Below are 22,248 nucleotides of genomic sequence, written 5' to 3'. Positions count from 1 at the left end.
CTACAAAAAATACAAAAATTAGCAGGGCATAGTGGCGCACACCTGTAGTCCCACAGCTACATGGGAGGCTGAAGCAGGGGAATCGCTTGAACCCAGGAGGTGGAGGTTGTAGGGAGCGGAGACCACACCACTGCACTCCAGCCTGGGCGACAGGGTGAGACTTGGTCTCAAAACAAACAAACAAAATAAAAACCCAAACAAACAGATCAGGTCACACTGGATTAGAGTGGGCCCTAGATCCAGTACGACTGCGTCCTGGTAAGAAAGCCATGAGGGACAGACTCACAGACATGCATAGAGGGAAGACAGCCATGTCAAGATGGAGGCCGACATTGGAGTAATGCAGCCGCAAGCCCGGGAGCTCAAGGGTTGCTGTCAGCCACCGGAAGCGAGGAAGGAGAATGGAACAGATTCTCTCTCAGCGCCTCCAGAAGGAACCAGTCCTGCAGATACCTTCATTTTGGACTTTTAACCTCAAGAACTGTGAGAGAAAACATTTTTGTTGTTGTAAGCCACCCAGCTTGTAATTTCTCACAGCAGCCCTAGGAAGCTCATGCGCATTGTTTTATGATTCCCCACCTTTTGATGAATTAACAACCGTCCCCTGATCCTGATCATACAGGATAAGGATGCCTCTACCGTCTGCATCTCTGGTTGTTCTTGTCACATCTCCATTTGTTTTATTAAAACCATAAACTCTTGAATAATTTCTACATCATTTTGAGTGTAATCAGAATTCTGAAGTTACCAAAGAGAAAAAATAAAGGCAATTTGTGGAAAACAGTCACGTGCTTCTGAACATCGTGGATTTGGGGGTTTGACACCAGAAGAGGATGGAAATCAGTTCCTTTCAACCTCACTTTCAGCCACATAGTCTTGATAAATGTCCTCGAGAGATGTTTATTCTCTGGCACTTTTTGGATCTCCTCATATTAAGAAATCTCTGATGTTACCCACAAAACTACAGAATGTTTGAACTAGAAAGGACAGTGTTGTTAGGGAAATAATACAGAAAAAAAAATCTGCCTGAAAATTGCACGTGATTCAGTTCTCTAATTACTGAGTGGCCCTACTATCTAGTTCTCGAAGGGTATGTTGTCTTTTTTTCTTTTTATCATTGTTAAGCAGCATTATTTTTCCCTATCACCATAAAGGCACACTGCCTCACTACCAAAAATCCCTCTTCCTGGGTAATGTCAGCTAACATCCATGGAGATTACATACCAACCTGAAATTGACAAAATGTTTTAAATCACAAATTGCCAATTAGAGAGGTTCTTTACCAGTGTTTCTTCTCATTACAGGCATGCAAGCAAACCACAAGTTCCTCAGAATGGAATTGATTTAACTCTACTATTGCAGTTGAAATATCTTGTTTAGGATTTTGTCAAGAGATAAAGTAGTATTTTGAAGTTGAACCTGGTGTTTTAAAGCAGCCTGATGTACAGCCATTCTCTTTTGAGCATGCATGCAGACCTAAATGTTTAGCATTCTTTATTATGCCTTCAGAATAAGAGCACAGATAGGAATTGAATGGGATGGGATGAGGTTAGTGTTTGTGTTAAACAACATATATGTATGTGTGTGTGTGTGTGTTTTATTTTGGAGAACACATAAACTTGTATTTTAGATTATTCTGGGACTTGAAATTGTATTTTTCATTCCAAGAGTAATCAAGTTTTCATGGACTGGACTGGAATTAATGGTAAGGGAAACAAACAAGATACACTTTTATTGGTGCTGCTAATACAATTCATATCAATACATGCGGTGGTGAATGTCCTTTATGTTTTCTCTGTGAATATGGGCTGTTAAAAGCACTAGAATATTTCCTTTTCTCCTGGGGGAAGCTCAATGATTGCTTGTAATACAGCTGGTACTTTGTTCCTTTTAGGTTTGTGAGAGCAAACTGATTCTTCCTTTTTGCTCACAGATAGGTACAAATCGAGTTTTCTTTGGAGGGCCCCAGCAAGAACTCTTATTTCCTTTTGCCATGGTAGGCCAGATTCAGGCAGATAATTGCTCTCCCATCAGGATGGCAGGTTGATTTGCCCACGTGTTGTTGCAAACACTGTGAAATGAGAACTCTTATGTACCGCTAGTGGGAGTGTAAACTGGCATAGCTCTTCTGGAAGGCAGTTTCACCATCAATTTCAAACAAGATTTTTTTTTTTTTAAAGTTCATATCCTATGATAGGATAAATTCCTAGGAGTTAAATTACCATAAGGAAATCAAAATTTATTCATAAAGATGTTCAGCTGTTTTCAATAATGGTGGTAAACCAGAAACATCCTAAATGGTCTAAAAGAGATGAATGATTAAATTATGGTGCTAGTATGCCTCCATTGAAAATGATATTTTCAAAGACTATAAAAACCACAAGACAAATACATGTGCCAAGATTGCATTTTTCTTTTTAATGTGGACATGTACAGAAAAAGGGTGAAAGGAAATATTGAAAACGTGAAAATAGTATTGGTGATTTTAATACTCATTCTACTCTTTTATATTACTATAATAATGAGAGAAAATCCTGGAATTTTATTTAAATATATTTGTATGCATGTTAAAAGGTTATGGTGCACTGAAGCTAACAGAATTGGAACAACTGCCATTTGTGTTCCTTGTTGCCTTAATTGGGTGTAATAGAAATATTACTTGCCTGTACCTCTTGCTACTGATAGAGATCATTTGTCCTGTTTTTCTGTGGACAATGTTTTCCTCTGTTGGTTTATGACATCCTGGTCACTCCAGCTGACCAGCCCAGTACGTTCAAATAATTGGATTCTATAATAGGGAAAAAAAGAGGATATTTGCAAAGAGATTTCAAGATTTGTTTATTTCATGTTTCTTTTTCATGCTGCTGCCAGCTTTTCAATAACTAACACAGTCACTTGGAATTTAATTCTGCAGACATAAGTTATACCAAGTATATTCGAATATAGAGAATATTCAAATAGAGAATTGGTGATTTTGTTGTTGAGTGCCAAAATATAGAAGTTAAATTTTTGGAGAAATTAAAAAAGTAAAAGCTTTCCTACTCTAATTCACCCCTGGATGGTTCTGAATAGATACCAATGAACACTGAAATGAGTCCAGAGGCATGATCTCTGCCTTTAGTTGCATCCCTAGGAAGCCTGGTAGAACTATGTACTTCCTTTGCTGCAACTTCTGGGTCACTTATTTTCTCCCTTCATGCTGGCATAATTGATAGGAACTGGGAGCATTCCACTGAAGCTGTAATATCCTCCTCCTCCTCTGCAGTCATTCAGGGAGTGTGGGGAGGGTATAGGAGAGGCAGAAGCATTAGAGAGGTGAGGAAATTCTGCTTGAGCTTTCTCTGTCCCTCCCTACCAGGTCCGAGCTACAGGTTATACAAGTCACCCACTGGAGTTGTGCAAGATGGCAGTAGCGGTCTAGGTTGCTGCTGAGTGGAAGTTTGTTGAGCCTGTATTCTCTTCCCCTGCCAAACTTCTTGCTTGCCTGACTTCCTGCTTTTCTACTGTCCAAGTACCACAAGTGGATTTTTATTATAAGCAAAGGAAGTAATAAAGATACGAAGTAGAGCCTTTTGGTTCTAAAATTACCTGTTGGGAGAATATCAGAGGCTTGAATGTCAGTTCATCCTGATGCTGGCCAGCCAGACATGCGATTGGTTGGCTCTTCCGACACCAATAACTGATGGCTGGGTTATCTCATTGTCCCATCCTACCTTTACTGGGACATCAGAATTCTACCACTTTAGGTCCAAAGATTATGGTAAAATCGGTAGGTTTTATTGAAATATTGCTCAAATCTAAGATTTTGTTTAATGTTTTAAAGATAAGTTATTTTTGGTTAGGAGTTGATGTTGGGAATGAATGAATGAATGGGTACCACATCTGGTGAATTGCCTAGAGTCTGTATCAGAAGGCAATAATGGGGGGTGCTGGCATTGTTCTAGCTTTCTTTTTACTTCAAACGTATCTTCAGCTACCTGTTTTCTCTTAATTTTTCCTATTCTATTATATTTCATTGTCTAGTCTTCACTAATGATCTTAGTTTCAAGAAGAAACATAAGATTTTTCTTTGGCTTTTTTTAATAATGAAAAAAATTTATAGGACAAAAAGAAAATAGCCCTACTTCATCCATGCTGGAGTCTATCCAACTCCAGGTTGGTCAGATGGTTTCCTTGGATCCTATGATTGACAAGTGTGTTTAAATCCAAGGTTAGAGAGGTGAAAATCTGAGGGAAGCTCAAGTTTGGAGGCCTCATAATCCTAAGGAAATTGTTGGGGCTGCATCAAGGAGCCATTTATGGATCTTCTCCTTTTTTTGTCCTTCCTGTGCTTTTAGTATGTTCTCTTGCACTGAGTTTTGTATTTTTTTGCAAAAAAAAAAAAAAAAAAAGAACATGAATTCCAACCATAAACCAATAAATGTGTTCTGGATTGTTTTATGATTTGATTGAAGTATGACATAGATGATACTTAAGTTTTATCTTAAGTCAGTAACTCTAAGGATTTGATTTTTGAGTCTTAGTAACTTGGGCAAAGTAAATTTTCATATCAGATCTGTCCATAAGTTTAAATAAATTCATCAAATTAAAAAGTGTTCAGAGAGAACTTGTTTTGAGAAAGACAGTATGATGCTTTTCCTTGCACTGCACAAAAGTAAGTATGTAGGAAGATTCTCAACTCCTTTTCCTTTTAGTTGCTTCTAGATCAGCATTTTTACAAGTTACTAGTTCATTGTGTTTTACAAACTCACTGTCATATGTGAGTATGTGAGTTGTTTCTTTTTATTTAGATTGTTAAATTTAAATATTTAAATTAACTTCTTTAAATATTTAAAATGGAAGCAATATATTGTTGAAAGTATGGTCTAGGTGATGTGGGACAACATTTTACCCATAGCTTCTAATTTTTTTTTTCTATAAAAAGGACAACTTTTCTGAGGAATGACAGTATGGCTTTTACATAAACCCAATGGTACAGATTTTATATTGAATAATTAGTATTTATTGACTTTGCTCTAGCTATTCAGTATTATGTATTGCATTTGTCTGGGTTCTCTGAAAAGCAGATGCCAAGTTGGAAACAGGCATATAAGAGATTTTTTTGGTGAAATGCCTGCTAGGGAAATTGGAGAGGGAAATGGATGAGGCTGGAAAAGCCAACAGATTGAAATGCAGGTTTGCCTGAGAAGGAAAAAGGGAAGGAAGAGAAGAAAAAAGGTCTTGGATTAGAGTGCAGTTCTAAGACAGTTTTGGCAAGTTCAGTAGAGAGTCCTTGAGTGAGATAAAATTCTTGGACAGATGAGGATCACAGTTTGTAGGGAGGGGCCTGCCTAAGTGTCCCTACTGCACTCAGTCATAGCTGGGAGCAGCCTGAGGGAGGCATGGCATCAGTGTGATCATGGGTAAAATCGCAGCAATGGGGCCAGCTCACTCCCACAGCACCAGATCTGAGAGGTACATTCTATGGCCACAGCACATGTAAATATCAGGCTACTAAATGTTTTGCTTAACGTGTGCCACCCAATCATGGAATACATTAGGTCTAACCCAAGATAGAGGAAAACAAATGTTCTCTTTCTGCAGAGACAGAAAGGTAGGCTAATACCATGACACGTCTTATCTCTTTATCAATTGAACATAGGAACTTACTTGGTTTGCAAATAGCATAGTTGGCACACTGGGCTTTGTATAAGGAAGGCTGGTTCCTAGAGTTTTTTTTGTCATTCAGAAAGAGCAAAATAAGATAAAAAGGCTTTGGAAAGAAAACTCTTGTGCTTCGAAGGCTGTGTTTGGAAACTACCTTGAGTGTGCTGCTTAGAGTGAATCTCTTTCAAGAAAAATAGCCCTCTTCATGTGTTACATGTTATGGGTCAGAAGTCTTGTTGTCAGGAGGGTGAGCTACAGTCTGGTCTAAAAAAACTTTAATGTAGCCCTTATTACTAGGACCAAAACCTCATGCTTCTGCAAGAGCAATTTTGTTTTCAATATAAAAGAGCATGGTGTAAATGGGTGTCATCTGTGAGTACATCTCGCTACACTTGCCTCACCAGATCTGGTGGTGCAGATGACCTTCCTTCTCTTCTTTCACAGCCAAGTTCTCTTTCCTTCTCTCAGCCTCATGTACAACATTAGCAATCTTTTTTCAAATAATGAACACTGGCCATTGGGCTTTAAGATATAAAGATATTGCAAATAAGATATAAATTTGGGTAATAGTGGTAAGATTTCAAAGGGAATTTGTTGATACTTTCTTTAAAATAGTTTATCTTATTTACATATATTTATAGTTTAAAATATATACTCATTATTTTCAAGAGGTGGAAAATGGGAATTAGGATGAGAGGAATGAGACAAGAAAATAGACTCACAGAGAAGTGGATGAGTGTCGTTGACAACATCGGATGTGGCCTAAAAGTGGTTTGTATTATTGAGTTGTAAGAGTGTTTTTATATAGTCTAGTAAAGTCCCTTATCAGATACATGGTTTGCAAATATTTTCTTGCATTCCTTGGAACATCTTTTCACTTTCTTGGGTGGTGTGTGTCCTTCAAAGCACAAACATTTAAATTCTAATGATATTCATTTAATCTATTTTTACTTTTATTGTTTGTGCTTTTGGAAACCAGTGCCTAACCTGAGGTCACAAAGATTTATACTTATGTTTTCTTCTAAGGGTTCTCTTGTTTTAGCTCTTAGATCTAGGTCTTTGATCCATTTTGAATTGATTTTTCTGTTCTTTCATGTGTACGTCTCATTGTCCCAATACCATTTGTTAAAAAGACTCTTCTTCCCCTCATTAAGATACCTTGGCAGCCTTGTTGACACTGGTGCCACTTCTCAGGCAAGTTTTTATTTGATGGCTTTTTCCAAATTAAAGTTGGTATTATTGTTGGCCAATAGATGGTTTATTTACAGGCAGCTGCATTTTACAAATGTATCTTCTACTTTGTGTGTGGAAGAATTGCCTTTTATAGAACAAAGCATAGTAGAGCATTTTTAGATGAAGGAGCCCATGCATCTGTCTATGCAGGTGGAATCAGGGCACTGGATTAGGTATCTCCCAAACCAGCTCTTCTCACGTTTTAATGAGTGAGTTCCCTGGCAATCTTGTTAAAATGTGGATTCTTAGGTGGGCATGGTTGCTCACACCTGTAATCCCAGCGCTTTCGGAGGCTCATGTGGGAGGATCACTTGAGCTCGTGTTCGAGACCATCCGGGGCAACACAGTAAGACCCAGTCTCTACAAAAAATACAAAAATTAGCTGGGCGTGATGGTATATACCTGTAATCCCAACTACTTGGGAGGCTGAGGTGAGAGGATTGCTTGAGCCCAGGAGGTTGAGACCACAGTGAGCCATGTTTATGCCACTGCACTCCACCCTGGGCAACAGAGTAAAAAAAATGCAGATTCTCATTTTCTAGGTCTAGAATGGAGTCTGCATTTCCAACTAGCTCCTGGGCATGCTGATGGTGCTGGTCCAGGAGCCACACCAAGTAATGGCACAAGAGTGTCTAATGTGATCTTCTTATTCAGTGTTGTTACATCTATCTACGTAAAGTGATTTCGAAGGTAAATAAAAATGGTTTATTTCAAATTCATTATTTTTGTATTTTCTTTAATAAACTTCAAGATGAAAAAACCACCATCCAGAAAAATAGAATAAAAGTTTCTTTCCAACAGCTGTATTAGTCCATTCTCACGCTGCTAAATAAAGACATACCCAAGACTGGGTAATTTATAAAGGAAAGAGGTTTAATTGAATCACAGTTCCTCATGGCTGAGGAGTCCTCAGGAAACTTACAATCATGGCGGAAGGAGAAGCAAACATGGCTTTCTTCACATGGCAGCAGCAAGGAGAACTGCAGAGTGAAGGGAGAGGGGGAAGCCCCTTATAAAACCATCAGGTCTTGTGAGAACTCACTCACTATCACGAGAACAGCATGGAGGTAACTGCCCCCATGATTCAATTACCTCCAACTGGGTCCCTCCCATGACATGTGGGGATTATGGGAACTACAATTCAAGATGAGATTTGGGTGGGGGAACAGCCAGACCACATCAATGGCCTTCTTGCCAATCTTGATTATTTTCTATCTTCCTTCCAGGCCTCTGATGATTGTCACTCAGAAGATCACAACCTTGGCATTCCAGGTTCATGATGGTGAGAATAGCAACCCTCCTTTTGGTTCTCAGAGTGAGCCTAACATGCAGAGCTCTTCTTTTTATACTATGTACACAGTCCAAAGTTTAGACAAGTGCTGGCAGATCTTGCTTTATCTTGTTCAAAATTTCCAGGCCTCGTCAATCATAGCCTTTCACTTTTCCAGCCATGATTCACCATTTTCCTGCGGAATCGGCAGTCTAAATTTGCTGACGTATTTGTACTGAGAACTCTGTGTTTTCTGTTTATCTTTACAATGTTTTAAATTTAACTTAATTTGTGACACTCTCTGCCCTTTGTTTTCAAATCTGTTGAAAAGAAATGACATCCTTTTAGCTTTGGTTTAATCTCTGAGAAGCTCACAAGCTAATGAAAGATTAAATAGTATTGGCTGGTTAATAATTCTTAAATGCTAGGCTTGTTTTTGTTTTTTTTGGTTTTTTTTTGGCTTGGAAAATTATCTAATGATAATTCCCTATAAAAAGCTGGGAAAGGGGCCAGGCACGGTGGCTCACGCCTGTAATCCCAGCACTTTGGGAGGCTGAGGTGGGCAGATCACGAGGTCAGTAGTTCGAGACCAGCCTGACCAACATGATGAAACCCCGTCTCTACTAAAAATACAAAAATTAGCTAGGCGTGGTGACACATGCCTGTAATCTCAGCTACTTAGGAGGCTGAGGCAGGAGAATCGCTTGAACCCGGGAGGCAGAGGTTGCAGTGAGCCGAGATCGTGCCACTGCACTCCAGCCTGGGTGACAGAGCAAGACTCCATCACAACAACAACAACAACAACAAAAAGCTGGGAAAAGGAAGAATCTTCTGTTTGTATAAAACTGAACATTTTCTTCACTCAGGCACTGCCTAAAAATGGCCAGAAAGTGTGATTTACATTGTTCAAACTGGGTTCCAAGAAAAGGAGGAAGATTATTTCAGCTGGGCGGAAGATTTCAATATGGGCATTAGAGAGGCTAGGTGCAATTAGTAAAAGTATATTCTGTGGATTTGTACTGCTCTAACAAGCACTTTTTGACTGTTGACTTTTTTTTAGATGTTGACAGGTTGAAATTTATCTCTGACAGCTATTTTCCTTATTTTTCCTTAAAGCTTGTGAACTGATTTAATTTCATTTGACCGAGTGTATCCCTAGTTCATACTTGGCGATTTAGTCATTCTGTAGAGAACCGGGTAGTTTTATACCAAAGATGGAGTCTTTCTAGGGTAAACAACTGTCCTGGTTTGCCCAGTACCAAAAGGTTTCACAAGATGTGACTTTTAGTGCCAAAATCAGAGAGTCCTGAGCAAAGCAGGGTGAGTTAGTCACTCTATTTGTAGCTGGAAAGTCCCCTTGGTAGTGGTTATAGACATTAGCAAATGAAATCAATAGCTAAAATCAGTTTAATTTCTAGGATTGCCAGGGATTACTATTTGATGAGATCTTATAAAAATGAGTTTTTAAAAACACTGCTTCTTTTTTCTTTTTAAGCAGCCTCGTTGCCTAAATTTACTTTTTAAAGTATTCTCAGTTTACCATATTTCCTGGAACATCCCTTAAATGCAGCAAAATGTTTCCTTGCCTTTTTTTTTTTTTTCCTGGTGTGTGGGAGGAACGAGTAAATTCCAGAAATATTCTGCCTTCTCTTAGGCATGATTTTGAGTTGCCTTCATGGTTGATGACCCTACTCAGCCTTAGCTGAATATTCAGTTTTAGAGTTGACATATTGCTTTTAAGATAATACTTCAGCTTCTTTACGTAACTAACTCTAAGTTAGTGTGTACATTTCACAGAAAGCATGGATGCGACTTGGTTGGGAGTTTTTCTGATACGGACGAATGATAAAAAGAAGAAAACTCTGATAATTTCTTTGTAATTTTCCCACAATCAAGATTACATTTCCCCCATTTTATTTTTTATTTTTCTGGAAGAGGAAAGTCTCCTGTTTCTTTTTCCATTATGTCCCACAACCAGGCTCTCAGCTTGTAGTAGGTGTCTGCACCTAGTGCAACCCGGGAGGTATTTAAGCTGTGGCAGCCTGTGAAAGGCAAGATGCTCTCTCTGATGTATCAGGGAAGACATATACAAAGTGGCAAGGAACTCCCAGATGCACCAGATGGGGAGGGTTCTCTGGGATCCATGTCATACTGTGCAGTTTAAGTAGGAGAAACCTTTGAGTCCTTCCCTCTCCATGTGAACCTACAGAGACTTTGCTTCTCACATGTGTACTTATGGGTAGCCTTTTTGGTCCAGGGCATTAAAAAAAAATGAAAAACAGGAACTCTTTATGATTTATGAAGCAAACAAAGATTACCTGGTTCAAATGACTTTGCTAAGACCCTTTTTATAATTTGTCATCTAATTCACTTCAAACATCTTATTTCTAAATTCTTTTCTTTTTCATAGGATTAGGTCGAAGAGCTGAAGACCTTTCTGCTGAACAACATCGACTTGCTATCAAGTAAGTGAAGTGTAACGATATATTAACAAGCCCTTTGCATATCAGTATCTAGAGATTTTCCTCATTTAAAAATATCTGCCATTAATTCTGTTCTATGGATATAATATCATTTATTTTATGAATCTGCTATTGATGAACATGTGCATTGTTACCAGTCTTTGCTTTTTACAAATGATTAAGTGATGAATAAGCTTGTACCAGGTCATTTTGAAATGTGTTAGGGTAGAACTGTAGGATAGAGTCTCAGAATCGTTAGGTCAAAGAATAAATAGAACTGTACCTCTGCAAGGCTCTCCTTCCCTGGGGTGATTATGTTTACTCCAGAACTATTCTTACTGGGCATGTGTCTTGGGGGTCCTAAAGAATAGTGAATGATCAATGTCAGTGTGATTAAATGCCACTCTGATAAAAGATAGGAAGTAGAGCAGGAGAGGTGAGTATAGCTGAGTTAAATACAGGAGGAGGGCTACAGGTGGCTTTGCCAGTGTTGATGTGAAGTAGGAAGGGGGAGTGTTGGAGAAGAAGTGGGAGGGGAATAACTTTGATCTGAGAGTAAAGATGGCATGTGGGGTAGCACATCGGGTGCAGCCATGGTGGAGGGGCGGGGGGTTCCTGCTAGACAGAAACAGGGACAACTGGCGTAACTGAGGAAGGTTCCAGGTGGTAGAGGAGATTGACTTATTCATTCCTGCATTAAGGAATTGGGACTTGGAAGCAGTGGAGCACTATTGAAAGATTCTAATGAATCAGCCCTTTCCTAAGCACAATGGAGGTATAAATGCTGTAGGGCAGCAGTCTCCAACCTGTTTGGGACCAGTTTAGTGGAAGACAGTTTTTCCACTGACCCAGGGTTGCGGGTGGTGGTGGGGGGATGGTTTCAGGAGGGCCTTACATTTATTGTGCACTTTATATTGTTATTACATTGTAATATATAATGAAATAATTATACAACTCACCATAATGTAGAATCTGCGGGAGCCCTGAGCTTGTTTTCCTGCAACTAGGTGGTCCCATCTGGGGGTGTTGGGGGACAGTGACAGATCATCAGTCATTAGATTCTTATAAGGAGTGTGCAGCCTACATCCCTGGCATGCACAGTTCACCATAGGGTTTGCACTCCTATGAGAATCTAATGCCGCTGGTGATCTGACATTAGGTGGAGCTCACGCGGTAATGTGAGTGATGAGGAGAGGCTGTAAATACAGATGAAGCTTTGTTTGCTCACATGCCGCTCACCTGCTGCTGTTGGCCCAGTTCCTAACAGGCCAGAGACCAATACCAGTCTGAGCCCCAGGGGTTGGGAACCTCTGCTATAGGGAATAATTCCAGCGACTGGTTAGCAATTACATTTCAGGGAGTCTTTATTCTATCTTGCTAGAACAGGCCTTCCAAAATGCCATTAAAGCACCACACAAAACAGTTCTCTACACACTTTTTTCCCTCCACTACCCTGGTCTGTTACTCAGGAACTCAGGCCTGGTTGCCAAAGCAGACAACAGGCTGCTACTGCGGTTCTTCTGCGTGGCCTCTTTCAGTGGAAACTGGTTCCACCCATCATTTGTTTTGTATTTATGTTGGCAATCGGGAGGGAGTTTTCCCATTTGGAAGCATCTCGATCCGCTAACATTAGGTCAGTTTCCGCCCTGCTTTATGTTTATTATCTTCGTTTTGTCCTGTAGACAGGGAAGGTTGATGAGAGAAGGACATTTCCCAGCCTGAGTTGCACTTGCCCTCGCCCAGCTCTGAGTGCCTACGGGTGTGTCCGGCCAGCAGAGGGCAGCATGGAGCTCTGTGCCTGCTGTGAGCCCCCTGCGTCTTTAACCTTTCCTTTCCACAAGATTTCTCCTCGGCTGACTTTACAGAAACAAAACAAGGAAAGGTCATGTCATGTATCGAATCTACAGAGATAACATTTGTGTTTGCTTATTTACAGATTCTGAAGAAAAAGCAAAGACTGAAGACTTTTCAATTTATTTACTTTATTTTCGCAGAGTGAAACCCTCTTTTTTGGAATACTTAAGTTACCTTCTCAATTTCATGAGTGTCATAGCTGGTCCTTGTAACAATTTCAAGGACTATGTAGCCTTCATTGAGGGGAAGCATATACACGTGAAGTTGCTGGAAGTGAACTGGAAACAAAAAGGTTTCCACAGTTTGCCAGAACCTTCTCCCACAGTAAGTTTTTAGTATCTAGAGAATAGGGTTTTGCTGCCAGGGTTGACTCTCTCTAATAATGGTTCTAATTAAGAAGCCAAACAGTTTACCAGAAAGCTTGGCCAATAACTTTTCTCATTTATTTAAAATACCAGTATAGTTACTTATTTGCAGCAGTTCTGTTTTGCAGCAATGGGTTTATTTTACTGAGAAGCTCATTGGCTAGGAAAATGAAAGCAATCAGTTCATCAGTCAATATTTAGTGCATATAAGGTGCCCAGCACTGTGGAGTTAATACGTTTGAATACTATGGGTGTTTTGCCTTTATGAGTTGAAATTCAAGTACAGCCAAAAGATAATATGGCATAGAAGGTGAGGGGGAGGGGGACCACGGAACTGGAATTGCTGTGTTTTTCTTGTAGAGCTCACTTATTGCAAGGGAAACCAGTTTTACCTTGGCGTGCCCAAAGCTTGCTTATGTTGACCTTGAGAGAATTTAAGATGACTTTTTGAAATAATATTTTAAAATTTAACCTGAATTTTATCAATCTCTGATCAGTCAATATTAGGATAACTCATTGAACTTTACAAATATGCTAAATTTATTCAGATCAAATATCCTATATTTAAGGGACATTTGTAATTAACGAAAGGAGTGGTGAAAATTGGAAAAGGAAGGAAATGAGGATAATTCAAGTTAAATATTTTGAAAGTGCTAATGCCTTGGCAAAGAATATGAGTTAAGTATTTGAAAACTTAAGGGATTTATTAATTAGGTATGAGTTTTTAGATATTTTTGACATAGTTCAGTTCTCAGCACTTTATGGTTGGTCAAGTATCTCAAGTTCATCTGCTTTACCAAAACGATCTAGGAGTGAAGTCACCATGGTTGTGAGAGACACCAAAGTGACCGCATTTCTAGGCAGTATCTGTCACCTTAGAGTTTTCACGCTTCTCGTGCTTTTATTTATAAGATAATGTCATCAGAGAGTCTTTCTGCCACTCTCCAAGGAAACGCTTGCATTTTTGTGCACAGATAAGGTGAAGTGGTGAGGTTGCGTTTTAGTTCAAGACATACAGCTGGGAAAGGGCTGGGATCCATGAGCTGGTGCCTATCAGTGGTATAGCTGTAATTGTGGCTGAGTGTGCTAAGCACTTAACTGGGATCCAGGCACTGTTCACAGGACCTTGCAAATACGCATTCACTTAAACCCCAAGGTGCCCTCTGAGGAAGGTGCTATTGCTATGCCCATACTACCAATAAAAGTCTCTTTTTTATGAAGTCGGAGACTAGAGTTCTGTTGAATGTTGAAGGACATCCCCTGAAATGTCAGGGAAGCTGGGCAAAATCACTCTGTCCAGAGGAATTTAAAAAATCAGCACATAATTAACCCCAGAGTAGGCTACATCTAAACCATCCTGGAAGGCTTTCTAGAGCTCCCCATTACCTGCCCATGTCCTGGCTGGCCCAGGTATTCAATCACTTGCTCAGAATCCTTCATACCTGAGCCTCTGTCTTCTCTGCTGGTGACTCAAGCCCATTTCCTGGGCTCTGCTGGCCACAGGAATAGAAGGCAAATGTGCAAATGTTTTTTGTTTTTCTTGATGGAAACTTGCCACCCTGTTATCCATTTCTCTCGTGTTTTGGATAATATAAGTACTTACATTTTGTTCGTTGAATATGCTGTTGGAGATTTTCTTCCAGTCTAGATACATTCAACCCCCAAGTGTCAGAGGCATGTTCTGTATCTAAATATAGCACCTAATGTCCATTGTCAGATTCGTCTCATGAGAAAGAATGCCTGTTGTCACTCCTTCTGGGGAATAATGCCAAGCAGCTGTTGGAGCAATGTTGTCCTTAACAGGCCCATGCCAAAGCTGTTTTCTTCATACCTGAGCCTTCTGCACGGTGACACTGATTTTTCCCCATTTTCAGGGAGCTGTGATACACAAGTTGGGCATCACCTTGGTGTCTCTCCTTTTGTTTTTGACGCTCACGAAGACCTTTCCTGTCACCTGCCTTGTGGATGACTGGTTTGTCCACAAAGCAAGCTTTCCGGCTCGACTCTGCTACTTGTATGTTGTCATGCAAGCCTCAAAGCCCAAGTATTACTTTGCATGGACATTAGGTAAGTTTGATGGAGTAGCTGTAAATGAATGAGGGAAAAATGCTATTGCTTTAATGGCTTAGCCAGAACGACGTTTTGGATCACTTCATCAAAGAAGCTCAACATGTAATGGGAGGCGGTTGAGCCAGGGTCAGTTTTAACATTCCAACATAGCACTCCTCTCTCCTACCTTCCATAAACTCAGTTCTCCAATGATAAGGAGAAAAACATCCTGGCTGTTGTTTAAACCCAATGTTATTAACAGATGTCAAAACTTGGAAGCTTCTCCTTCTACCAATCAAAGTTGGCCATGTAAAGCAGTGGAAAGTTGAGGGGAAATTCTGGAATGATCTGGCTCTCTTTTTTGTTTTTGTTTTTTGTTTTTTGTTTTTTGTGTTTTTTTGACATGGAGTCTCACTCTGTCTCCCAGGCTAGAGTGCAGTGGCACGATCTCGGCTCACTGCAAGCTCCACCTCCTGGGTTAATGCCATTCTCCTGCCTCAGCGTCCCAGTAGCTGGGACTACAGGTGTCCGCCACCACACCCAGCTAATTTTTTTGTATTTTTAGTAGAGACGGGGTTTCACAGTGTTAGCCAGGATGGTCTCTATCTCCTGACCTCGTGATCTGCCCACCTTGGCTTCCCAAAGTGCTGGGATTACAGGCGTGAGCCACCGCGCCCAGCCTTGATCTGGCTTTCTTGTAATTTTTCTGGGTTTTATGTAATATAGGATGCACCTTGAATTAATTTGACCAACACACATGCTAATTTAGGTTACACTTCTTTAAGGAACTGTTGTTAGGTTTTTATGTCTTAGAAAGAAGCTGACTTCAAGTGTTTTTTTTTTTTTTTTTTTTTTAGGTAGGAAGTTCAACTTCATTTGGTTTTATCATACCTCTTTTTTTTTCCTGTGGGATAACTTGGTCCATATTAATCTTTTATCTCTTTCCTTTCAAACAATTTTAGACTGCAGTTGCATAAAGCTCTACTAACATGAGCTATAAACCCATCTGTGTACTTAGAGACTGGGAAAAGTGTTGATAAAGCATGGAAGCCCTGTCTGTGTCACACTGGAACCCTTTCAGGGGTGGGAGTTGGGCGTCTTAGCTGCAAGTGACCTGCACTTGATGTCAGTGAGCAGTGACTTGGCTTATTAAATAAAATAGATTATTAAACTTGGTTTCTGAGAATTCAGCCCATATCTCACAAATGAGGGAATAGCACTTAATTGCTTGAGTTCCTCTTCTCTCTCAGTTCATCCTTCAAGTTTTAAGTTCCAATTGAAGTTTGCAGGTATCAAATTACTTTTTTAAAAAAAATTATTTTTTTTGGCTGGGTGTAATGGCTCGTGACTATAATCCTAGCACTTTGGGAGGCTGAGGCTGGCGAATCACTTCAGGCCAGGAGTTCAAGACCAGCCTGCTCAACATGGCAAAACCCTGTCTCTACTAAAAATACAAAAAATTAGTAGGAAAATCCCAGCTGTTGTAATCTCACCTACTCAGGAGGCTGAGGCACTAGAATCACTTGAATCGGGGAGGTGGAGGTTGCTGTAAGCCGAGATCACGCCACTGAATTCCAGCCTGGGTGATGGAGCAAGACTCTGCCTCAAAAAAAAAAAAAATAATTTTTTTTCATTGTGGCAAAATACATATAAAATTTACCATTTTAATCATTTTTGAGGGTACACTTCAGTAGTATTAAGTTCATTCACAATACTGTGCCACTATCACCACCGTCTATCTCTAGATCTTTTTTATCACCCAAACAGAAACTCTGTACCCAGTAAAAAATAACTCCCCATTCCTTCCTCCCCCAGTCCAAATTATTTTTAAGGGCCAAAGTGTTCCTGCATAAGTTCAGTTCAAAGCTGTATTTATGTAACATTTGGCTGGAGAGATCTGATTTAGAGCTTTTGTAAAATTTACAGTGAGGGAAATTTTGTTTCTCTACACTTTCAATTTAATTCAAGGAGTTTTTGTTGAGTACCAGATTCTGTGCTAGGAGGAATCAAAAGGTAGGACGTTGACTCTCCCTCAAGATTGTTGCATGGTTGGGAGCACAGACATACAGTCACCAGGCAATACTCTTCAAGCAGCGTCCCAGTGGGAGGAATAAAGAGAAAAGGATGAATGCAGACTGGTCACTGGGGAAGGTTCAGTAGTCTTCTTTTATTTCTTGTTCTGCAGTTAGAAATGACGACTTCTTTAGCAGGTAGGCATCAGACCGCTATGGTTGGAACCCTACTTACATCATTGAGCTTATTTTTTCTATGTGAAATAATTTTTTTTTTTGAGATGGAGTTTCGCTCTTGTCACCCAGGCTGGAGTGCAGTGGTGCGGTCTCGGCTCACTGCAACCTCCACCTCCCAGGTTCAAGCGATTCTCCTGCCTCAGCCTCTTGAGTAGCTGGGATTACAGACGCCTACCACCACACCCAGCTGATTTTTGTATTTTTAGTAGAGACGGGGTTTCACCATGTTGGCCAGGCTGGTCTTGAACTCCTGACCTCAGGTGATTGACCCGCCTCAGCCTCCCAAAGTGCTGGGATTACAGGCATGAGCCACTCTTCCTGGCCAAATAATTAATAGTTTTAATTTCCTCTAATCTGACTGAGCGTGTATGTGTGTGTGTGCAGGGGACAGAGAGAGAGAGAGAGAATATATCTAATTCCCTCCTACTATCTTCTGCTGCCTCACCTACCTTCCTTTTCTCTTTTGTCTTCCTATCCTCCTGCTCCCATTTTCTGTATCCCAGGGCTTAAGGGCTAGCTTCTGGACTAAATCAGCTCCTGATCTCAGGAGGAAAGAAAGGCCATTCCATTCCATAGGGAAAGTCCAAGACAAGGAAGGACCTGGACTGGGAAGTGTCATGGGAACAGAGAGCACCTGCACCTTTCTACCCTTCGGGGAGTTCCCCAGACATCTGGAGTACAGTGTAGAGGTACCCCTTCCTGTGGAGAGCTTTCTCTGTGGACTTAGCTCTTTTTCTCCCCCCATGCTTCCTTTTTCTTTATCTTTTTTGGGTAGCTTCAGTAGAAACACTTCATTAATTTGTATGGCCTCAATTTGAAGTTTGTTACAGTTTAGATTGCATGGGCTGGTCTGAAATTAACCTTTGTTTTATTTACGAATAAAGAAGCAATGAATAGTGTATCAGGGAATATTTAAACTGCTTAATTGAATAATTGTTTTCTCCAGCTCTCTTTAAAACACCATTTACATATAATTGATGTACTAATTACACATGATTATAAATTTAATCCTTAAAGCTGGCCTCTTGATGAATCTCCGCTGAGCTGCACCGTGTTAGCCTAGCTCTAGATACTGTTTATATTCAAATAATCAAACTATTTATTTTGGACTTAGCGTATGGTCCCGGCTGTTTTCCCCCTACTACTTAGTTCTAGTACTAGTTAGTGAGACTTAACTTTAGTCCAGGCTGTTTTCTGAGGACCACGTAGTCCCACAGATGGGTGTACAAATTAATTTATCTGTAATAATATATTGGAACCATGCATAGTACAAGTAAAACCACTTTTGGACTGGTGAACTTAGAGCCTGTCACTGCTCTGAGACAAAAACCAGGCTTGGATAAATGACTGTGGGATCACTAGGGAGAGTGGGGATTCCGATATTGGCTCAGTGTGGTTCTGAGAGTCAGTACTTGGGAACCTTTCACCATTTTCCTCTTTCAGCACGGCTCTTGCCTGCTCAGGTTGTGGAATCGAGTTCTAGGATTCAGATTCTGGCATTGTTGACAAACTACATTTTTTAAAAAAATTTTTTTAGGCGGAGTTTTGCTCTTGTTGCCCAGCTGGAGTGCAATGGCGCGATCTTGTCTCATTGCAACCTCTGCGTCCTGGGTTCAAGTGATTCTTCTGCCTCAGCCTCCTGAGTAGCTGGGATTACAAGTGCCCGCCGCCACACCTGGCTAATTTTTGTATTTTTGGTAGAGATGGGGTTTCACCATGTTGGCCAGGCTGGTCTCGAACTGCTGACCTCAGGTGATCCTCACGTTTTGGCATCCCAGCGGTTACATGATCTTAATGGTTGCCTAATATCTCTAGCCTCAGTCCCCTTGATAGCATAATAATAATAATAATAATAACAATAATAACAATAATAATAATAATAATAATAGCTAACCTTTCTTGAATGTTAACTTGGGCCAGCACTGAGCTGTCCACTGCACACATATTTAATTTTGTTTAATCCTTTCAACAGCCCTTTAAAATGAATACCATTATTATATCCATTTTATGCTCAAGGGAACAGGTTTTTAGAAGTTAGGTGATTCTTCTCCTAGGCCCGTGTATGTAGTATGCTGCCGAGTGGAGGTAGAAACCTGTCCAGTTTCTCCCCGGAGCCCATCCTTAACCTTCTGTCTCAACACTGTTATGAAGATTAAATGAGGAACTGCCTGTAAAGTATTATATAGAGTCCTGGAAAGATAATAAGCACTGAAAACACACACACACACACACACAGAGAGAGAGAGAGAGAGAGAGAGAGAAAAGATAGTTATCATTATTCTCTTCTCTTAGGTCTAACCAGCTGTGCCAGAAATGAGGCTGGAGATGGAAGAAGGAATTTAGAAGTGGTTATGCTGGTCCCAGTGACGGTCAGCCTGGCTCTGGTTTTAGTTCTCAACACAGACCTCAAGGCCCTTAGTGTCGTTGATCTCTGTCACTCACGAATTAGTTCCCACACATTTAAAACCATTAGTTTCTTACAGGCACACCCTCACTTTGTTTGTCTTTTTCTTCTCCACTGTGTTCCCATCCAGTTGGCGAGGGGAGAATGACATAGAAGGACTTGGTCTCTTTCATGCTTTCTTCTAAAAGAAACCAGATCATCTTACAGTGAAGCCAAGCGTAAGATAAGCAGTGTTAAATCATCATCTCTGCCAAATATAAATGAGACAGACGTAGGGCAGGTTGTTTTTCTTTAGAGCAGCTCTTCAGAAGGCCATCTAGAGTTGGACTTTTATAGAAGAAGAAAGATTTCTCTAAGATCTCCAGATCTAAGATTTCACAGTGCTATCACTTAACTATTTTGATTAGTTCATTTTAATTTTTTCTTAGACAATATTCTAACAGAGTTTAAAATAAGTAGAAAGAGACAATTAGCTTCTTGGTCATCATAATAAAAGTGTGTTGAATTCATTAAGGAATTGAACAGAGATGAAATATTCCCGGCAGGAGGACACCCTCTTATAGTTCAGTGACATAAGATAAAGATAGACACAGGAGCTTTTAAAGGGACTTTATGGGTGGCTGGCTTGGGTGATTTTGTCCACATGTGGCCTCCATTGCAGCTGGCCCCAGAGTCACGTTTCTAGCTCTGTCCTTTGTCTTGGGACCTAACCCCATCTTGGCAGCTCCAACTGATACACTACTGGCAGGTCATGCTTAACATGTCCACAAGGAGCTCCAATCGCTCTTGCGGAGCTAGTTCTCCTCCTGATTTAGCACTGCCTCTTAGGTAATGCCCTGCTATCTTTAGTGACAGCTCTGAGACCTCTTCTGGGTCCCCTGTTTCTTCTGGTCTCTGTATTTGAACTCAGATCTATTTTTACCTCCTTTCTTTTCTCCCCTCCTGTCAAGTTGGTCACTAAATTCTACTGTTTACTTATTCATTTTGGTACTTCATTTCTTGTTTATTCTCATTTTTGCATTCTATGGACATCTAGCTTCTTTCCTCTTACCTTAGCAGGTGTTCCCTAAATGCAAGGAATGAGTGCGTAAAAATCAAGGTTACCAAACAGCCGAATATATTTTTCTGATTCAGAATGTTAGCAGGTCCTTTACATTTTGGGGTTCTTTTTCCAAAGACACTACTGCGTATTTCTCCATCTTGAAGCTAGACAGATATTTAGTGTCTTTTAAAAGCAGCATTGTGACTTTTGTTCCATATCCTAATGTGTTACTTTAAAAACTGTAGCTGATGCAGTGAATAACGCAGCTGGCTTTGGGTTCAGTGGAGTGGATAAGAATGGGAATTTCTGTTGGGATCTGCTTTCGAACCTAAACATCTGGAAAATTGAGGTGAGTGTATAACTTTTAAGTCCAACTTCCATAGTGAAAAAAGCAAATGGTTTGCTTTGAGTGTTGTATCCCCAGAATGCTTCATCCATGTGTCCAAAGAAAAGCTGCTCTCAGGGAATTGCCAGGCTCAGCAGCCTCCTGGACATTTTGCATCTCAGAATTGTTTTTTTCTGTCTTTTTTTTTTTTTTTTTTTTTTTTTTAAGATATCTACTTTCTTGACAGTTTTAATGGTTCAAGGAAGAATGACACAAAAACATCTGAAAAACAGCCAGGAAAATCTTTTTGTTGTTTACATTCCTGTTCTTTGAATTAGAAAGTACCAGTGTCATCTGTCTGTCTTCTCTTTCTACCTATTTCAGTGACGAATGCAGACTGGAAGCTCCTGTATTTTGATTTCAATATTGCAAACTATGTGGTTCCTTTGGAGGCATAGAACAATATTGTTCTATGTGGTTCCTTTGGAGGCATTTATAATCCATTCACTTTTAAGAAGAATTGTCATAATGTACAACTTTTAGGCCACTAGAATAGTGTGGTTTTTCTCTCTGTCTTCATTCTTGCACCACAATTTTTGGTCTGCTGTCATTATCAGAGGTGGTCTCCTTGGGGCCACATCATTCTGGATTTTCTTTGCATTGCTAGCTCTCGGAGTAGACAGGAATACCAAGTCTCAGACCCTTTCCCCCTTGCAGGTGAATGGGAGGAGAGGCATGATTCTCAACATGCAGAAGCGTTGCCTTCCTAGCCAGGTGATTTACGTTTGTTGTTAGTTTTGGTTTTCCACCTGCCACAGGGCAGACAGAGTCCACTGGAGAGTTTGGGCAGGAGGGGTTGTGTGTGTAGAGAAAGAAGCCAGAGATAGATATAAACTGACCACCTGCCACCCACGTTGGGTGGAAACTACGCCAGAAGGAGGCATGGGGGAAGCCCCCAACATCTTTTGCCTGAGGCTTTTTGCATGTGGACGGCCTCCAGAGGGAAAGTGATCTGCATTTTAACTACAAAACATGGTGGAATTTATAGGGAGGATTATATTTTCACTTTTCTTTTTTTTAGCATTGAGACAGCGCTACTTCAAAAGGCAGACAAGCAGAAAGAAATAGCATGCCACTGTTATCTAAGTAAATTACATCATATGTTCAACTTAAACTCATCATGCTATTTGGTTATTCAGGTCAATCAGGTTCAACAGATATTAACTGAGGGCACACTGTGGGTAAAACACTCATTTTTTATATAGTCCTAGAAGATCTGGGGTCTCCTGTGGGTGGAAAGCCTTGGCAGATGCTGTAGGAGCATGGCCAAAGTCCAGCATCAGTTCTGA

At 40.3% G+C, this 22,248-nt stretch overlaps 1 protein-coding gene across 3 annotated transcripts in view; it reads left to right on the top strand.

Moving 5' to 3' along the window:
- Nucleotides 1-22,248, top strand: part of MBOAT1 (membrane bound O-acyltransferase domain containing 1) — a 115,219-nt gene that overhangs the window by 76,975 nt on the left and 15,996 nt on the right. For all 3 annotated transcript variants that reach the window (XM_002816469.6, XM_063725372.1, XM_063725373.1), the window contains 5 exons: nucleotides 8,106-8,161; nucleotides 10,560-10,614; nucleotides 12,606-12,789; nucleotides 14,705-14,897; nucleotides 20,820-20,923. In XM_002816469.6, the coding sequence (XP_002816515.2) occupies nucleotides 8,106-8,161; nucleotides 10,560-10,614; nucleotides 12,606-12,789; nucleotides 14,705-14,897; nucleotides 20,820-20,923 (592 nt within the window). The remainder of the gene's footprint in view (nucleotides 1-8,105; nucleotides 8,162-10,559; nucleotides 10,615-12,605; nucleotides 12,790-14,704; nucleotides 14,898-20,819; nucleotides 20,924-22,248) is intronic.

Source organism: Pongo abelii, chromosome 5 (assembly GCF_028885655.2).
Source record: "Pongo abelii isolate AG06213 chromosome 5, NHGRI_mPonAbe1-v2.0_pri, whole genome shotgun sequence".
NCBI classification, from domain to species: Eukaryota; Metazoa; Chordata; class Mammalia; order Primates; family Hominidae; genus Pongo; species Pongo abelii.
The sequence above is the reverse complement of the archived record's forward strand: the minus strand, read 5'-3'. Positions and strand labels throughout refer to the sequence as shown.